At 52.8% G+C, this 20,105-nt stretch overlaps 1 protein-coding gene across 3 annotated transcripts in view; it reads left to right on the forward strand.

Annotated features, from left to right (window-relative positions):
* GRIK4 (glutamate ionotropic receptor kainate type subunit 4) overlaps positions 1-20,105 on the forward strand; it is a 352,218-nt gene that overhangs the window by 264,042 nt on the left and 68,071 nt on the right. For all 3 annotated transcript variants that reach the window (XM_042957687.1, XM_042957686.1, XM_007072913.2), the window contains 2 exons: positions 4,833-4,940; positions 11,293-11,496. In XM_042957687.1, coding sequence (XP_042813621.1) covers positions 4,833-4,940; positions 11,293-11,496 — 312 coding nt within the window. The remainder of the gene's footprint in view (positions 1-4,832; positions 4,941-11,292; positions 11,497-20,105) is intronic.

The following is a 20,105-nucleotide window of genomic DNA, read 5'->3' on the forward strand; positions in this document are numbered from 1 at the left end:
TCATTTATTTTCAGAAATGCTCATATTCGACTGAGCACTCCAATCATGAGATATTTCTTGTAGGAGCAGCAGAATGGGTTGTGAGACAACGTACACATTCATTTTCAAAATTATGATCTCCGTTAAGCAGCACATTGGCCTTGTTTTGAATCCTGTTTTTTTTCTACTCACCAGCTCTGTGACTTGGGTTGGTTATGATCTTACATGGACTTTCCTTTCCTTCCTTCCCTTTTTTTTTTTTTTAATTTATTTATTTTGAGAGAGAGAGAGAGAGAGAATGAATGGGGGACAGGCAGAGAGAGAAAGGGACAGATGATCCAAAGCGGGCTGTGTGCTGACAGCATAGGGCCCAATGTGGGGCTCAGACTCACAAACCGTGAGATCGTGACCGAGCCAAAATCGGACACTTAACCAACGGAGCCACCCAGGCGCCCTTACTTTCCTTCCTAATAAAGTGAAGTGGCAATGAGAGTTGTAAGCATCTACTTCGAGCATCCAACACAGAGCCTGTGAGGGCAGATGGGCCTCAGTGTGGTGATGGAGCCAGCTTGCCCCAGCTAGCGAGGGCTGCTAAACACCTCTCTTCCCGACTCTGTTCCGTGACATCACGTTGGTAGCCTGCACTCAACCTTAGCCGGGAGTGTTTACTCCCCAGCGTTACAAATCGGAGCCTTTTTTTCCTGCAGAGCTGGATTTTAAACATTTCGTGGCCCACCACCGAATCCCTGTTAACCTCTACACCTTCGCCTTTCCCCGTCATCGTGTTTGTCGTCTGAGCTGCTCCTCCTGCGATGCTCTCCTTCATCCTGCATCGCAATCCCCTGGAGGGCTTGCTACGACGCACATGGCTGGACCCTTCTCCTAAGTCAGAGTTTCTGACTTAGTCCGTCTGGAGTGGGGCCGAGGAATTTGTACTTCTGTCCCTGGTACTGCTGATCCCGGAACCAGACTTCGAGACGCTGGTCTCATCGGTCTAATAAACTCAAGTCCACGGTGCAAAGCCCTCTGTGGGGCACAGAAGAGATCCACCTTCTGCCTCAGACCGCGGCGTTAAAAATTAATGAACGCTTGCATAGTACTTGCCCATACACTGTCTCATTTAATCTCCCTAAGTACTCTATGAAGTAATAATCACTGTTTTAACCCCCACTTGGTAGACGGAGGAAGCAGGCTCAGAGGGACTGAGTAACTTACCCAAGGCCACACAGCTCATAAGCAGAGAACCCAAGTTCAACTCAGGTCCTCCCGCTCCGGGGCCACTGCATTCGTGATGCACACAGCGTAGCGCTCAAGGGCGAGCGGAGGCTGAAATCCGGCCTGCCCAGCTGTGCACCTGCAGGGCGGGGCCACATCAGCCCAGGAGGAGGGGGCCTTTTCCTTACCTGCATTAAGGCTCCGTATAGGCTAACGGTGTTGCCCGAGTCCACGGACACGGAGGAAAGGCAGAACAAGTGGCAGAGACAGAAAGTGCAGAGGGAGGCCCGTGGAAAGACATTATTTGAACATAATCAGGCCCACACATGTGGGCATGTGCAAGAGGCTTACAAAACAGCTGTTCCTGCAGGAGGTTTTGAGGGCAGGCGTCAGCACGGTGGAGCGAGGGAATCTGGCTGGAGGCAGAGTCACAGATTGTCAGCGATGAGAGCCGGATCTCCTGCCCACCGCTGGCCTGTGTGTGGCATGGAAGGTGCCCGGTGGGTGGGGCAATTAGCCTGTATCCCAGGGCGCCTGGCTCTGTCTCTCGCTTTCCCTCCCACCGCCTTTCTGCAATTAGATTGCTCTGAGGAATCACTGCCAAGCCGCTTTGTTGCATCTGACGAGTTTATTAATTTCTTGGGGGCTAATGGGAGGGTGGGTGGGAGATGCATTTCCTGACTAGCGCTTAGGGGCTAATTAGTCTCTTTGCTGTGTCCCCAGAGGTGGGGGGTGGGGGCAGCACACTGCTCAGGCTTGTCAGATCTGGCTCCGGGTAAATCATTTCTATCCCTGGCTTTTGTGGGAACTTATCTCGTGGCTTGGGCAAGATCGGGGAGTCCGGGGCCGGGGCAGGCGGTGCGTGCAGATCGGGTCCCCCGAGCGCAGCCGAGGTGGGAAGGTGAGGCTGGGGAGGAGCTGTGTCTCGCGGGCCCTTCGGTGACTATAGATAGGACTCTGAGAAGTTCACTCCTGTGTCAGACATCCAAATGCTGACATCCAGCCCAAGCGTTCTTTATGTCCTTCTGTCTAAATCTGGCCCTTCCCACCCTCAGAGACCACAGGGAACCATTTGTCGCCATTTTGCAGACGGGCCGGATCTATCTTCAAATGAGCCTCCTCCGAGAGGATAGTCATTTCCGCCTGACTTTGTGCAGGGTCCAAACCCAGGAGAGGAAAGCTCTGTCCGGGGTTCTTGCCCAATGGCTGAGGCTCCTTTCTCTGGTTTGCTGGGCCCGCTTTCATGAAGCACGTCTCGGCGTCCCTACCCAAGGCCCAGCAGCAGAGACAGGAGAGTCTCGTTCTGGGTGTCGGACAGCTCTGGGTTCAAGCCCGGGTACCACTACCGAGTGGATGAGCTTCGGCGAGGCACTAAACCTCTCCAAGCCCCAGTTTCCTTATAAATCAAAACACCACCACTATCCGCAAAGTTGCGGGGAGAGTTCAGAGAGATGATTGAACACATCTAGCCCAGCAAGTGTCTGGTCTCTGTTTTTCCCCTTCCCCTTTGTGCTTGAAAAGCCAGAAGCTCATCCCTCATTCTCCCCACCCATTTCGCCTGCAGAGAGAGGCAGAAGGGAAGCGCAGCAAGAACCTGATGTGGCTGGTCCCTTTGAGAGGCAGTTAGGTGCTCCAGAGACCCAGACGAGGCTCCCTCGCCTTCTGTCCATGTTTCACCAACAGCAGCAACCTGCTGACATGAGATGATGGCTTCCCCTGCTTCCAAGTACCAGCCCCTAAGCGAGATGCTGGGGCATGAGTGTAAACTGGCCAAGCCCCACACGGGCTGGTGGGGAAGACAGGCAAGCAGAAACGTGCAGTAGGGCATTGGAAGAGCCAGGCAGGACGGCCACGGAGGCTTCCTTGGGAAGACGCGCCTGGGGCTGAAGCTCAGGCCTCTCAGCCAGTGGGTGAGGTGGCCCCAGGACAAGTTGGGGAGGCTCTTTTATTTCAATGTCAGTTTCTTTATCTGTCAAATGGGCCCTCCCGTGTGGACGTGCACGAGACGCTGCTTGTAAACTAGAAATGAATATGCGTATGTCCAGGACCCTTCTGCCCGTGCGGAGGCGGAGAAAGCTGCCCACCCCCTCTTCAAGTGGCATCCTCACAGAGTCTTGGAGAGGAGTTTTGGGGTCATCTGGGTCATCTCCCCTTTGGCAGGTGAAAGGCTCACCCGTGGACACCATCGGTCCTGTGGCTTGGCCTTCCCCTCTTCAAGCTCCAGGCCAGGATGTCAGAGGGGTGATTACTGTTCCCCAAGACCCTCAACCCTCTGGCCCTATGGAGTGGGAGGGGGTGGGGACCAAGGGTGAGATGCGTCTTCGTTGTTGTTCAGTTTTCCCCAAGGGGAACCCAGAGCCCAGCTCTGGTGAACAGAGCCACATGGCATCCATGGAACTTGTGACGGTTTTCCAGGGAAGCTGCTGCTGGTGCCTGGAGGTGCCTGGCAGAGATAGATGTGTGCGTTTCATTGGGTTTCCAGCCAGCTGTCAGCCACGTCTCCTGGCCGCCCACTTCGGACACTCAGCAACAGACATGATTTGCCAGGGGCTTCAGCTAGTAGAAATATATTGGTATTTACACACATGCGTGTGCACACATGCACACATACGTATTTATCAAAAGGGTTCCGCTGAGAAAACAAACCATCTGAAAACCCAGTGATGTTGAGCTTAGGTGTAGATGACTTTCTAGAACGGAGAGCTGGGTAAGTTGTGTACTTTTCCCCCTAGAAGTGAAGGCAACGGGGAAGAGGGAGGAAAATAGTGTCAGGCTAAATACGTTCTGATTATGACCCAGGGAAGGTTTGCTATTACTCCCGTTTTGTAGATGAGGAGACATGCTCAGAGAGGTTCAGTAATTTTGGGGGGAGGTTACGCATTTGAGGTGCATGCTCCTGGGCCTGGCTGAATAACCTAGCCTCAAACTGGAGCATCCGTGGTCTTGGTTGGCTCGGAGAAGAAGGCAAGGCACACATTACCACCCCCGTTGATAGCTGGGGAAACTGAGGCTCAGAAAGATCTAAGCAGCTTGCCCGGGTTCTCACAGCCAGCAAGTGAACCGACCAGGGCAAGAACCCAGCTCTTTCCTCTTCGGGTTCGTTCACTCGTTGAACCCTCAGCGACGTTCACTGAAGGACCTAGTGCGATGTCACTTCTGTCCGGTATACCATTCTGATTCTTATCTGGATAATCAGAATCACGGAAAGGAAAGGCTGAAGCGAAGGAGCTTTGTGGCTCATGCCTGCCACAACATAATGTGATCCACTTGTTCCCTTCCCTTCTGTCTGAGAGAATGTCGCCAAACTGCATTCGGTTCCTGATTTGTTTCTCTGCTTTCCTCCTCTACCTCTCCTAGGTCTTTGCCCCTATCTTCCTGTCCCCTCTCAGATCCCTCCTCCACCTTCCCTGACCCCGTCAACCCTATGGAACGGTAACCCTGCCCTAATCCCGCCCCTCTTGTCCATGCTCCATATCCCTGCCTCCTTCTGTGCCTTACATATAGCCCAGCCGAAGGCAGGGGACTGGCCTCTCTGCTGCTTCTCAACCCTGGAGGCCTGCGTGACCTCAGCAACCCCGCTCTCCCCAGCCGCCTCCTTTCCCCATTTCTTCCCAGCCCTCTCTCCTTTGTCTCCTCAGATTGGCCAGTGGCACGTGGCTGATGGCCTCAGCATGGACAGCCGCCTCTACGCCTCCAACATCTCCGACAGTCTCTTCAACACCACCCTGGTTGTCACCACCATCCTGGTAAGCGGGGTGGTCCTGGGCCTCCCAGCTGCAGCTCCCCACGGTGCCTCTTCCAGCTCCAGGAGCTCCCGGGGTCCCAGTGAACACAAGACGGGCACTCTAATCACAGCACCGAGGCCAATTTATGACAGTGTAATTAAACTCGAGTTGCTGTTTCATATGGAAATGATATTTGATGAGTTCCAGAGCAGCTGGGGAAGAGCGATGGGGTGAAGAGACACCACAGTTTGTGCATACCTCTTCCAGGGGCACCCTGACAGCCAGGGTGCTGTGCATGGCCCGGGGAAGGGAACCTTATGACAGAGAAGCCCAGCAGGGGGCTGGATCCGGTCCACCGGGGTGGCCCCTACTCTTTCACGGCAGCCTACTTTGCTTGGTGCCTACTGTGTACCAGATGCCCCCCTGCAGTGGACATCTGAATTCCAGGGGGTTTTTATGGCCTGTTTCTTCATTTCCAGATGGTCAAAAGAAAGTTCTCAATCTATAGAGCAAGGGACCATCTGCCTTTTTTATTTGATTCAATTCTCCTCAACAATTACCAAACCCTTCTCCCCATGGATCAGGCACCGTGTTCATTCCTGGAGACATGAAGATGAAGAAGACTCGGTCTCTAGCCTCAAAGAGGTCATAATTTAGTAGGTGGCCTGGGTCAAGTGCATTCACGGCCAAGGTCGGCCTCTTCCCCCGTGACGATCTCGTGTTTTAAAAGATGTATCCGTTAAACCAACTGCATATATTAAGCAATAATTAGTTTGTTTCTCTCCCCTCACTCTCCGCTTTTGACTAATCAAAAGCATATTTCCCTGCCTGGCACAGTATCTTATCAGCAGGAGATAACCAATGCTGCCACACTGATATAAGTCCAGCCCAAAGCAGAGACTCGATGCGCTGGGTAGTCTGCTCAGCCTTATCACTGCTACATGTGCAAGGTCTGCAAATGCGTCTGTTTCTTTAGGCTTTCTGAGATAATGAAACAGCTCAGGGACCCCCATCACTTCATTCATGAACTCCTGGGGCACAGGAACCCTAGACTAGAATTTTTGATCTGCGGGCAGACTGGGGTAAAAGTCAGGAAAAAGGTGCACAGCTAGCCCTATGGGGGTTGAAGGAGGAAGGGGTTCCCATGCCATCAGGAAGGTTAGCAAAGCCTCCCGGAGAAGAAGGGACACAGAAGACAGGCTCCAAAAGACAGGGAGAGATGAGGAGGGAGAGGTGAATGAAGGACAGCACTGTGGGCATTTAGGAAATGCTGAAAAGGGCCGGTTTTCCAGGAAATGGGCATTGGTGGAGGAGGGAACAGGAGGCCAGAAAACGGGCTATGGTGCTTAGGAACTTGAATGCCACACTGTTGAGTGTTCCCTTCATGTGAGACACGGAGTCACTGAATATTTTCATTCGCTTTTTCAGTGAATATTTGGGGGACACTATGCTGGGTGCTGTTGTGGGTACCCAGGAATAGACAGAGCTGAGATCACAGGCGTCAGTTTGGACCCATTGAGCCAGGGAAATCTGAGCAGAGACCTGACGGGGAGAGGTGAGAGCCAGGTGGCTGTCCGGGAAGGAATATTCCAGGCGGAAGGAGGAAACGATTGGAGCAAAGGATGGAGAGAGCAGTTCCAGCTCCCAGACTGTTGGTCACTCCCCACTGTCAGCTCCAGCTTTAGCCTCTCTGAACCAACCTGGAAATGCCAGAAAGATTGGAGAGTGGTGGTATCACCACAGCCCCTGAGGGCTCCTAGAGCCTGGCTGAGCTGGGCAGTGGTGAGCCGCGGTCCTGGCCAAGGGGGGGGGGGGGTCAGCACCCAGCATCACTGTTGGGACCTCCCGCCCGCAGGCTTCTGGAGTCCCATGCTGTCCGTCCCCAAAGCCCGTGCTCTCACTGAGGCCCATTTACCTCTTTCACCTGAGCACGAAGTCCTGAGAGGCTCCCTTCTCAATTTCTCAGTCTACCCCCCATACTCCCTACCCCTCTGTCAGCGTGGTCTTTCTGAAATCAGAATTATGCTGTTATTTCGTCACTTACAATCCTTCAGCACTGCCCAGGACTCTCCACCCCTGCACTCCGAGTAGAAACCCCTCCTAATCAAGCCCAGCCTGCCCTACCTGCTTCCTCTCCACGCAACTTGGGATCTAGCAGTACCAGACTGCACGACACTTCCTCACTGTATCATGCCCTTCCCTGCCTCTGCCCCTGCTGTTCCCTCAGCCCAGAATACCCTTCCCCCGAAATCCCATTTCCAACTGGAAATGCCTCTGCACCCACCCTTCGGACCTCTCTTCAGATGTCACTTCCTCCGTGAAATCTTCCCTAACCTGACTCCTGCCCTCCCCTGTCTCTAGCATTTTGCCCACACCTCCGTGGTGGCATTTCTCCTATCAGACGTTGTTGTTTACACTCTATATCCCCTTCTAGAATGGGAACTCCTCGAAGATTGGGGTTCCTGATGCAGAGTAGGAGCTCGACGATTAGAATTTGAATAAAGGAGTTCCTTCCTACAGGGTAGAAGGATGTCCCTTAAAAGCCAACGCGAGTTTGAGAGGGAGATGGGGACATTGCTGGGTTGTACTTCCTGCCTCTCAGGGGCTGGAATTGGACGGTGCTGAGAGCTTTGGCACAGACCCACGGGGACACGGAGACCACAGGGGTGTGTTTCCAGATGGGGAAAGTCAATCTGACTCTGTGTGTGTGCGCACGCGCGCATGTGGTTCACATATGCACACGTGTGTTCATCAACTGTGACAGCAGGGCACTTTGGTGTCGGGTGACGTTTAACAACATGGTAAGTATGATCCGGACACACGTCTTTTCTTGTGCCTCTGTGTCTAAGATGGCTGCTACAACTCTCACGAGGAACGATTATCTTAATTTAGTCCCCGGTGACCATTTGTGGGTTATCCTTGGCAAACAGTAATCCTGAACGACTCACCCCTTAACACTCAGCACATATCCCTGTCGTCTCCTGTTCCTGTCTGGGTACACTTGGGACATGTGAATGATTTATTGGTTAATAGCACACACACAGAATTAGCCGTAGCTCTTAACTCCTTGAGCGCTTACCCTGAGTTGAACATTTTGCCTGTGTTCCCCTTTCCCTTCTCCCAACCCTCATGCCAGCACAGAGGGGCTCCGGCTCCAAGCCAGCACTCGGCCCCTACATTTTTCAAAGTGCTGGGGAGCCCCAACCTTCCTGACAGTTTGGCTTTCCCACGTTTCCTCCCTCCAAGATCGGCTTTTTTTTTTTTTGGATGTTTATTTTGTTTTTGAGAGAGAGAGAGAGAGAGAGAGAGAGAGAGAGCGCGCGCGCAAGCAGGGGAGGGACAGAGAGAGAAAGAAGGAAAGACAGAATCCCAAGCAGGATCTACACCCTCTGTGTAGAGCCCAATGCAGGGCTCGAACTCACAAACCGTGAGATCATGACCTGAGCTGAAGTGGGATGCTTAACTGACTGAGCCATCCAGGCGCCCCCAAGATTGGCCTTTTGTATGTTTACTATGAACGTGCCCGTGAGCGTTAAGTTAATTTTAGAGTAGAATGTTTCTGGGAAAAGAATTTCATGGTACTCCCTGGGATAAGTAAAGGTAGCCTGGGATGTTGCCAACCCAGGGCTGGAACCCCCAGCCAAGCCCTGTGCATTCACTCAGTCCACAAGGGCCTGGTGCCGGAGCCAGATAGGGGTACCAGAGAAGGGGAAGAGTCCGTCCAGGCCCCACTTACATTTTACCTGGGAGCATGGCCTAGAGGACGACTGGGCCATGTGAGGCAGTGAGAGTTCTGAGAAATGAGTTGGCATCAGAGGAGGCGATGGGACCCCCAAGGACAGAGGTGAGTTAGGTTAGGCGGGAGAAAGGGAGGGAGAGCAGCTGGGGCAGAGAGAAACCCTTGAGTGGAGGACAGCAGGTGTGGAAGACAGGAGACTGGTCCACCTCATGGACATGGCAGTGAACTTGGCCATGAAACAGAACCAGGCCACCTTCGACACAGAGCTCCCTCTCCCTGACAAACAGCCTTCTGCCTTCTTCTCTCCTACTTCACGCTCACAAAATCACCCTCCTGTACCCTCCCCTCATGACTTCTGGGCTGTCTGACTCTCAGCCCTCCCCAACCCTGAAGCCCCTTCTGACTTGAGCTCAGCAAACCAGTGTCTCAGCACTTGTGTCTCTTAGCTTCTAGCACCATCTCCACCTTGATGCTCAGCCATCTCATCTCGTGCGGGTCCCAAGCCCGGTCGTCCTCACCATCCCCACTCACAGCTACCCATCAACGGTCAGCCTCCCGACTTCCTCTGGGCCTTGGTACTCCCTGGGCCCACGTCTTACCCCTTCCTTGTCATATCCCCTGAGCAGTTCTGCTAAGCCCTTTGCACACCAAGCCTTCAGTCCCGCCCCAATGTGACTCTGGGGCCTGGCACGGATTCCCTCACCTCTGTCCCTTCCCCTCCTCTCCGTGTCCACGTCCATGTCTCCACCTCACCTACAGGCCTCCTTCCCAGCTTCTTTGCCGCCTTGGCCCTGTCTCTTTCCACTTGGCCCCAGGACCTCACTGCACCAGCTAGCGCCTCTCTTCCTTCTCTGATCTCTCCTTCTCAAGGGATTCTTCCTTTCTACCTGCAAATACACCCTGGCCTCTCCCATCCTCAGATACCATCGCCACCCCCTTGCCCACACCCTGCTGCCCCTCCAGCTGCCTCCAGCTTGGGGGATTGTAAGTCGTGGTGTTGGTGGGCCCTCGGGGAATCCTCCAGCCCAGTGGTTTGCAGATGGGGCAACCGAGGCTGGAGGAGAGACGAGGCCAGTAGAAGGTGGGTGGAGAGGCCGTGTGCCTGCCTGCCTTTATCTCCCGACTTCTCAAAGTTCCGGTACCTTCTTTCTCATGCACCTTGCATTCACTCCCCATTCCTGTGGAGTCCTGCCGCCCCGCTGCACCTGCCGTGGGAGGGTTGCCAGCAACACCTGGCCAGGGGCCCCCTTCACAGCCCTGCTTCATCTCTGTAGGGGAACGTGTGCACCCTCCTTCCTGAACCTCCTTGCTCCTTGGCTCTCATGGCCCCATTCTCCTGATTTTCAACTTTTCTGGTTGCTTCTGCTTTATCTTCTATGGCTGCTCTTCATTTTCCCACTGTCTAAGATCAGGGCCTTGTCCTCTTGTCCCCCTTCTGTCCTCCCCCATGTCTTCCCCCGCCGATGGCCTCACATTTCCTGCAGCTTCAGCCGTCCATTCTGTACAGAGGCCTCCCAATCCCTGCCCCGGTCTTGCCCTCAGTCCACATTTTAAGCATTCGGTCAGGGGTTTCCTCCGGGATAGCCTGCCGGTACCCCAAATTCAACACGTCCCCAATCGTCTTCCCTTCCAGACCATCCATGCCCGTGATGACACCTTCCTCTGGACATCCACCCAGGCTCCAATAGTCTGAGGACCCCCTACCCTCTGTACCCCACACCCCACCTGCCCTCAAGCCTGGCCCTCTCTGTGTTTCTTCCAGCTCTCTGCGCTCTATCCTGAGCCAAACTATGGCTCAGGACTCAGTATCTCACATCAGGAGAGAATCTGCCCTAGCCCCAAGATGCTCTCTCTTATTATTTAATATTCTTAATCCTTAAGTCTTTCAAACCGTCCATGTTCCCCTACTATGTATGTAGGCTGTGCACCCACCTTGCCCTGGCACCCAAGGCCCCTCTGACCCTAATTTATCCTCCGGGCACACAAGCCATGCTCCAACTGAATGGAGGGTCCGTTGTCCCCTAAAGAGGCCATGCTCCTTCGCACTCAAGATTATGCCCTTGATCTTGCCTTTCCCCTACCTCTGATGCCTTCCATTAACACCATTCCATCTGTATTCCATCCCCCTCTGGAACCCAGCTTGGGTTTTACCTCCCCCATGGAAACTTCTCTGGATGTTTTCCCCAGAGAGACCCACCCCTCTTCCCAGAGCTCTCGTGGTTGGACCTGCTCTGCCTTGGGTTGCATTTGGTCAGTACATTTTCTTACCTCACCCACTATATTGTCAGTATCCTAGTATCTCATAATGCCCTGTGACAGGTCCATGTGGAATAAACAAACAGAAGGGAAAGAAAGAAGGGATGGGAAGGGGGTGAGGTCAAATGATGACCTTGCACCAGAGGGAGGAGCTTCAGCTTGACCCTCTGTGCACTGAGACCCTTGTGTGTTCCTGGTAAGAGAAGTGTCTTGAGGCCAGGAGGGGAGCTTATTGCCACCTCCAGAGCAGCCCATCGCCCCAGTCACTTCCATCCCTCTACCTCGTCTCCTCCCCGACCTCTGCCCCGGCACCCCCATCCCTCGTGGCTGAGACACCAGGGCTAAGATGAGAATGACAGCTGCCCAGTTTTGCTGCAGGAAAACCCATATTTAATGCTGAAGGGGAACCACCAGGAGATGGAAGGCAATGACCGCTACGAGGGCTTCTGTGTGGACATGCTCAAGGAGCTGGCAGAGATCCTCCGGTTCAACTACAAGATCCGCCTGGTCGGGGATGGTGTGTACGGTGTTCCTGAGGCCAATGGCACCTGGACGGGAATGGTCGGGGAGCTGATCGCTAGGGTAAGGAAAGAACAGGTGGTCTAGACTTGGGGGTGGGCTGGGGAGGGGGAATTGAAGGGCATGAGGTTTGCCGAATGCTCATGAACCATCCACGTATTCAGGCAGTCATGCCTTTTTCATGTATCTGTCCATTTTTTTGCACAAATCTTTTCCGTGCCGGCACTGAGCCAGGCACTGGCGGTAAACGTTAGTGATGCAGACCGCCATGATCCCTGCCCTGTGGCTCTCCCAGTTCAGCACCTGTAACAGGTAATGGAGGTCTTGACCAATTAATACGGATTTGAGGTTTGGGTTCGGGGTCCGTTTTCTGGATACGCCTGGTGCTTTCTGTTCGTTCCGACGATTTTACGGCTCGGTAGCACCCCCTGGCAGAGCTTGGGTGGGCCCGGGAGAATAGAACACACCACATCAGTTGACTTTGACACTGGAGAAGTGCCGGTCAAGGGAGACATGGTAAAATAACAGGGGGAAAAGGTTCAACCGTCAGAGGAGATGGTCACGGTTACGGCTGTTTTGTTATTACTTCTCGTGCTACTCTCTGCTGTCGTTAACGTGCTTCTACAGACCCGAGCCAAGGTGCACTTGGACAGGCTGTAGATTTTCAGGGTGAATGTGGGGAGTTGGTTAAAATGCAGGTGAGCATCGTAGAATGTCAGTCATCTGTTTGGTTAGAGCAAGGATATAGAAAGTTCTTCCTGGGGGACATCTCTTGTTTTCTTGGCACACACTATTAACAGCTGTACAAATTAATTAAGTCGTTACTGTTTCACGGCCCCTATTTCCGTAACCGAGTTTTTGTGGCCGGGTCCTGGTGATGGGCACTCAGTGCAGAGAGCACAGACCTGGGTTCCTAGCACGACCTTGAACCAAGTCCTTTCCCTCTCTGTGCTTTCCATGTGCAGAAGGAGCCCCTGTAGCCTCCCAGTGAATGCCAACGTGCAAGGGCTTTACATACATTATCTTGAATCCTCTTTAAACATACCCTTTAGCTCGATGTTATCCTCACTTTACAAACGAGCCATCTGAAGCTCAGAGGGCTTGAATGACTTGTCTGAAGCCACATAGTTAGTATGAGACAGGGCTGGGATTTGAACCCAGATCTGTGTAACAGCCGGGCCTGCGCTGTTCTCACCGCCGCACCCCACCACAGCTGGACTTTGATGTCACCAAGAAAGGTACCCTTCCAACTGGGCCCCGCCTTCTCTCCTTCCTTTTCATGCTCCCTCCCTCCACACTGCTCTTCTCTTCTTCCTGGCCTCCTTCTTTTCTTCCCTTCCTTCTTTTTTCTCTGCCCTTTATCTCTTGAGTTAATACGATTTTAACCCTTTATATGTACCAGGCTTGGGGTACGAGATACATTTTTGCCGTGATCGTCTTCAAGGATAAAAATGTCTGTTGGGTATTAAATAAGCAGTCTTTGATGCCTCATGGTGAGATGGTTTGTATAGACAGGAGCATGAAAAGCTATTTAAGAGCTGAGGAGAAGGGGTGCTTAGGAGATTGCCTGGCTGTATAGACAGCATTTGCAGTGACCTGGCAGGGTACATAGCAAGACTCTGAACCCTCCAGTGTGAGCTGTTTCAGAAGTGAGGCCTTGCTGGCAAGGAGAGGCTCTCATACAGAGGACAGACCAGTCAACAGAAGGCCACAGAAGGCCTAGGGAGCCCAGGGAGCATTTCACAGGGGCAGGGCATAGGGGTGAAGATTTCCTCAGAGAGCTGTCTGCTATCTTGATTTTTTTTTAATGTTTTTATTTAGTTTTGAGAGAGAGACAGACAGAGTGTGAGCGGGAAAGGGGCAGAGAGAGAGGGAGACACAGAATCCGAAGCAGGCTCCAGGCTCTGAGCTGTCGGCACAGAGCCTGACACGGGGCTCGAACTCACACGCCGTGAGATCATGACCTGAGCTGAAGTCGGATGCTTAACCGACTGAGCCACCAAGGTGACCCTGTCTGCTATCTTTGAGATTCGAGCCCACCCTGCTGATGGTGCCCATGCTTCAACCCCTCATCCCCCCCCCCAAAAAAAAACAGATTTTTTATTTGCATTTCACTGCAGAGGTGGAGCCCGGTGGTTAAACCCCAGGAAGCTGAACTGCCATGACTTTTCCTTCTCTTACCGGCAAACTTGGTCACCTTGAGTCCGTTTCTTCAGCCCTCCTTGGCCTACCTGGTGACTGGTAGGGCGACTTCAGGGATGTCAGAGTTAGTATACAGCCAGTCCCCTTATCAGCCCCCTAATGAGCTATGACATGGACCGGCAGGGAGAGGGGAGGAGCCTGGGACTCAAGGACACGCGGCTACACACTGAATGACTTAGGCAATCAGCCAGGGATCTTCAACTTCACCCCAGATTGGCTTTCAAGCCCAAAGCCTTGCTGCTTTGGTCTCATCTAGACATAGCTACTCATATCAACTAGTTAATTACTTAAACCATTAATTCAATAAATATTTATTGAATGCCTTCTGCTATTCCAGATGTTGGAGATACAGTGGGGGGGGGACCCCATAAACGCAGACACTGCCCTCATGAAACTTACCAGCGAGAGACAGATGTTAATGAAGGATCACATGCATATAGAATTTCAAACCGTTAGCGCAAGGGAAGAAAAGTAGAAGGAGCCGTGAGGACGTATCAGAGGGCAGTGGGATCCAGTCTCGAGAGGCGAGAGGGCAGGGGAGGGAAGTCTTCCCTCGGGAAGTGACGCTGGAGCTGGTATCTGAAGGATGGGAAGAGCATCCCAGCCCAGAGGCTGTCTGGATGCCACTGGGATTGATTGTGGGCTGGAACGGGTGATGCTGGGACCACCACCTTCCCCAGGTTCAACAATTAGATGTGTCTGCCAAGATGTTCCCTAGGTTTCCATTAGTCCTAAAGCCAAGATCCATCCTGTCGTACAGAAACATTGCAGAGGCTGGAACGGCAGGGCTTTGAATGTCCCAACGGAAGGAAACCCCAGAGCTCACCACATCTAAATCTGTCACTTTCGCAGACGAAGCAAGGGAGGGTCAGAGAGGTCAAGTAACCTGCCAGAGATCACATAGCTAATAAGTACCGAGTCCACATCGAAGCCCTGGGCTCTCTGGCTTCAGCGCTCATGGTCTGAGAGAGCACAGATCCCGATGTTAGACCTAAGCTAACGTTTCAGTCCATGCGCTTACTGGCTGTGTGTTCTTTGCCAAGTTATTTTATCCGTTCTGTCCCTTCTGCAAGCCTTCAGTGTTCATTGGGAAGAATTTTAAGGATCTAAAATAACACACACACACATGGGGGCGCCTGGGATGGCTCAGCCAGTTAAGCGTCTGACTCTTGATTTCAGCTCAGGTCATGAGCTCACGGTTCGTGGGTTCGAGCCCCGTGTCGGGCTCTGTGCTGTGTTGAGCCTGCTTGAGATTCTCTCTCTTTCCCTCTCTCTCTGCCCCTCCCCTGCTCAGTCTCTCTCTCAAAAAGTAAATAAACTAAAAATAATAATAAAATAACACACACATACAGAGGGTTTGACATACAGGGGGCATAGGAGTTGCCTTAAGTCAGGGCTCCCTAGAAAACTGAGCCCAAGGGGGAAGTTCCCATGCTAATTGAGGGTGTGCACTTCCGAGGCAGCAGAAGTGAGGGGGAGGGGAGGGGAATGGCAGGCCAAGAGGACATCTGTCCGTCCTTCTAAAGGAGTACGTCCCTGGGCTGGCCATAGCTCTGCTCCAAGCCCAGCTGAGTGTTCGCTCTTCAGAGAGACCCAGGAAAGTGCCGCCTCACCGGACAGCCCGTAGCGATGGGGAGGAGAATGCACCTGCTGAGTCTCCTCGGCTGAGGTTCACCCCGCAGGGTGTCACCTCCCCATGTGCCCCAAACCCCTTGGCCGCCTTCAGACAAGTCAGATCCTGAATCAACAGTGACAGCTCCCCTAATTCAAGCCGCAGCCAATGGGTGTGAGCAGCTGACCCCCTTCCTGCCTGCGGCCTTGTCCAGTGACAGAATGTGCTACGGATTGTTAGGACACAGCTGCTGTCGCGCCATCCGTCCAGGGGCCACGGGTAAAACTGAGCATGACTCCGTCCCCCTCCTCGCTGGGGGAGCCCGGAGGCGAGCCTTAGCTGGTTTGGACCAGGAGTGATTTTTTTTTTTTTTTTTTTAAGTAAGCTCAAAGCCCATCGTGGGGCTTGAACTCACAACCCTGAGATCAAGAGTCACATGCTCTACGGACTGAGGCAGCCAGGCACCCCTCAGGAATGATTATTATTAGGCTCCTGGAGGTACACCAGGTTGTGTCTCCGTGACCCCCTCTTGTTCAAGGAGAATGCCTTCCCCCATAGGAAAAAAAAAAAGGAAACTAAGCCCGTCATCTGTTAACAGCTGCAAGTGAAAACAGTTGTTCACAACATCACACTGGGGTAAGCCTGAGATTCCGTCATGGGGGCGCAGCAGTCCTGGGCCAGTGCGTCCGTGCGCACTGTCCACACCTGCGGCTTTGGGGGCTGCTCACCCACCTGGCACATGTGACATCTGGGGGAAGAGACCGTGTAAAGGGTGAGGCCCCCGGGGTGTGCATGGACAAGGCTGCCCACCCGCTTCCCCTGGACAGCCAGCAAGATGAGGCCTGGTTGGCCTGCAGTAAGAGAGACGGAGGCTAGATATAAAGGGGAATCACACCCCACACACAAGGGGCCGATAGCCCTTGGCTAAGGAATCTCTTTCTGTAGACAGTCTGAAGAGCACAACAGCTTCCCGCATGTCTGAGTGACACGGAGTGAAGTACAGAGGCGTGGGCCATCTCCAGTGGGTGTTCGAGAGCCTCAGAGTTCACGTCCATTATCACCTGCTTATCCAAGGCTCTCGGGCTTGGACACATGGCCTATTAGTTGTAGAAGAGCATTCAAGCATGTGTTCTGCATCTGTTTGGAAATCATCGGAATATGTCTTTTGGCACAAATCCCATTACAGGTGGGAATGTGCTTGGAGTGACAAGTAGATTCACATAAACTGGACCAGGTGGGTGGCCTCTCCCCCCGGTCCTGTGGTTGAGCCGCAGAGGTGAGCGGGATGAATCTATTTGGGGAGGCTCTCGGATCTGGATTCGTTTGGCCCCAGTCAGATCCTTCCCGGATGAGCCCGTAGCAGGCCTGCCCACAGTGATGGTTTGTCTTGATGGAGGTGAACTTGGAGGGGAAGGGGTGGAGTGAAGTAGTGTGAAGAAGGAGGTACCCCAGGAACAGTCTCAGGGATCCTCCTGTGTCACTCCAGTAAACTTACAGTGTTAATTGAAATTGTTCAAGGTATTCAGATACAAAGATGAGTGGATGGCTCCCGGGTCTCTCTTTGATGGGAGATAGTTGGGTGAAAGTTGGGTAAAAGTGAGAAAGGCATTGATGGGGAAGAGCAGGGTATGGACCGAGGGCTGAAGGACCGGCTCCCGATTCTGCTGGTGACGTGTAGGAGAGACACCTGCAGGGGGTCATGTTTGACCAGAGTCTTTAAGGACCAAGAGAGGTTGGCCAGGCACAGGAGGGACATGGAGAGCAAAGAGCGTGCCGGGAGGGAAGGAGCATGAGCTGCCAGGCTGAAGATGCATGGATATTTCCATTTTAGGTTAGGATGCCTGAAGCAGAGCATGGTGGGAGATGAGGCTAGGAAGCAGGCAGCGGTCATTGATGAAGGTCCCACGTGACGAAGGGCCCCCAGTGTGGAGTGTGGACGGCTGGAAGAGTGGGACAAGACAGAGGCAGGGGAGCCTGCCTGTGCAACAAAGGTCTTGGCTTTCTTAGACTCATTTCAGGAGTAAACTTTTGGATCGTGGGGCTACCTCATTTATGCCTTGTCTGGATGCCTCTTGCTTCTTTGGTTAAGCCATTAAAAGGCTTATAATAGATGCTACTTGTCAGTGGTCAGATGGTGAATCCTTTAAATTGGCTTTCTTTTAAAAATAATTTTATTTTAGAGAGCAAGAGAGCACGCACAAGTGGGGGAGAGGGGCAGAGGGGGAGAGAGAGAGAGAGAGAGAGAGAGAGAGGGAGAGAGAGAGAGAGAGAGAGAGAATCTTAAGCAGGCTCCACACTCAGTGCAGAGTCCAGTGCGGGGCTCGATCCCACAACCCCGGGATCATGACCTGAGCCAAAATCAAGAGTCGGATATTCAACTGATTGAGTCACAGGTACCCCTTCCCTTCTGATTTCTTAATGAATATGTATTTTACACAAGTGAAAATGGGGTCATAGTATATGTTAATACAGAAGTCACCAGGACACAGGGACCAAATGAGAGTGGACCACGAGAGACAGGTATTTCAGTAAGAAGACTCCTAGATTTCTAACTTGGACATTGGGGTGGATGGTAATGCCAGTCGCTGAGGTGGAAAATTCAAAAGGAAATCAGGTGTGCGAGGAAAAGGGAGGACGAAGTTAGCTTCGGAATGGGGAACTGTGAAATGCCTTTCGGACATCCAGGTAGAGGCATTCAGCAAGGAGTTGGCTACAGTGGGCTCGGCACCCTGATGCTGTGGGTGCTAGGGTGCGCGGTGAATCGGAGGTGGCTGCTGAAGCCACGAGTGGGGAAGGAATCACCCAGGAGGAAAACACAGGCTCGGGAGGCTGCCGAAGGCCCCGGAAAGAAAATGGGTAAAGACGTTTTCCACCCCTTGAAAGGAAGTACAGAAAGTTAGCGATACAGAAGTCACTGGCAAGAGCAATTTCGTGAGTGGCCGGATTGAGATACGATGGCAGGGGTCGAACCTGGGAGGAATGAATGGTCTGTAAAGAAGCCTTGCTTTTATGGGAAAGCAGGAGAAGGGGTTGTCGCTAGAGGGCGCTGTGGAGCAGAAAGGTTGGCTGTTGTTCAAAATGAACTCCCTATGGACAAGAGCTGCCCAGAGTTGAGAATGGGGGCGGGGACGGGGGGAGGACGCAGAGCCCGCCACGAGGCTGGAGCAGTGTCAGGGTTGGGTGACCGTCAGGACCGGGCCGAGCACGGGGTGGGGGGTGGAGCGTTTGCGAAAGGGTTTTGGAGTCCTGGCCAAGGCGCGAGAACTTCTTCCCAAGGCGGATAACTGGGAAGCAGCGCCATCAGGGGCATATCCGTCCGGGCTGTTGTCTCCGTAACGCTTCACAAGATTCTGCAGTGATTTCCCATCTGAAACTGCTTTCACCAGTATTCGCTCCTTACCCGTTTGACAACAGCGCCGTGAAGTAGATGTCGTTATCCCCATCGTAGAGATAAGCCACCGGAGACTTAGAAGTACAAAATGATTCTCCCAGTGTCCCACAGCCAGCAAGCGGAGAAGCAGGGTCAAGCCCAGGCACCAGTCCGCGGCAGGACACGACCTCACCTGCTGCAATGGCAGCCTCGGGTCCCCGCAGCCACCATTGCCATTCACTTTGGAGATGTCCTCCTAGGCAGAGGATTTGGAGGGTGCCCAGGACTTGGTACCCAGATCTGGCTCTGGCCTATGAAGGGTTTGCACGCCATCTGTGAAGGTCAAGGGCCGGGCAGATGGCTTCTGTGACCCCTTCCTCTCTCCCCCAGTGTGGGTGAGGCGTTCTTGTCGGTTAAGCCCCGAGGACTGGTAGCCAGGAAGGGGAGAGACTGCATTTCACATCCTCGGGACCCAGCTGCAAATCACATTCGGGAAGAGGAAGAGTCCTCCTCTGGCTTCAAAGTTCAGAACCAACCACCCTGTTGGCATTCAACACCGTGTTGGCAGAATGGCACATTTAGGTTCAAAGAGAAAAGGGCTTTGGAAGGCTTAGAACCAAGGCTCGTAAGCCTTTGACATCAAATCGCTCTTTCCAGTGACATTTTGATGAGTTAAGTGTAAATGAAGCCGAAATGCCTCCTTCCACCTCCCCTGCCGGGCCCCTTTGAGAGAGGATTGGGGAGCGAGTTTGCCAGAGGCCTGGTATTGTGGGCTGTCCGTGGCCTCAATCCACTTGGGAAGGTTGTCCAGAGACATTTTGCTGAACTAAAAAAATACCACAACTAGTCCCCCTGGGATTACTTTTCACCATGAAGCCAGACTATTTTAACTGCAAATAGGTCAGAGAATTCTATTCTTTAAAAGAAAGATACCAATCCAGGGGCTAAAACTGAGTGTTCAGCGCATTCCCCCATGTGATATCCAAGCTCAGGGAGAATTTTACTCAATCTTCCCCTTGGTTTCTGAATTTACTCAAATCAGGAAGAGATGGGGTTCAGTGACCACTCATTCATTCATCAAAGTACCCACTCCCTGACAAGCACTATCTGGATGTGGGGAATGGCCAGTAAGGAGTCCAGGGTCTACTCTAAGAGCCAGAAAGGTAAAGCAAGAATTACAGTACCATGTGATACGCGCTGTATTAATAGTGATAATAATCATGGCTGACATTTATTGAGTGTTTCCTATGAGACAGGTGCTGTTCTAGGCACTTGACTGTATTAACTCATTTAGTCCACACAGCGATCAAATGTTGCAGATGAGGAACCTGTTCACGGTCAGGTGGGTAGTGAGGGGCAAGGACAGGTCTGGCAGAAGGACGGGCAAGGTGGTACAGGTGTGAACGGGCAAGGGCTCACCAAGGAAAGGGAAGTATTGAGGATGAAGAAGGATCCTCTTGGTAGAAGAGAATACTCTAGATGCGGCAA

Source organism: Panthera tigris, chromosome D1 (assembly GCF_018350195.1).
Source record: "Panthera tigris isolate Pti1 chromosome D1, P.tigris_Pti1_mat1.1, whole genome shotgun sequence".
In the NCBI taxonomy this organism is placed as follows: Eukaryota; Metazoa; Chordata; class Mammalia; order Carnivora; family Felidae; genus Panthera; species Panthera tigris.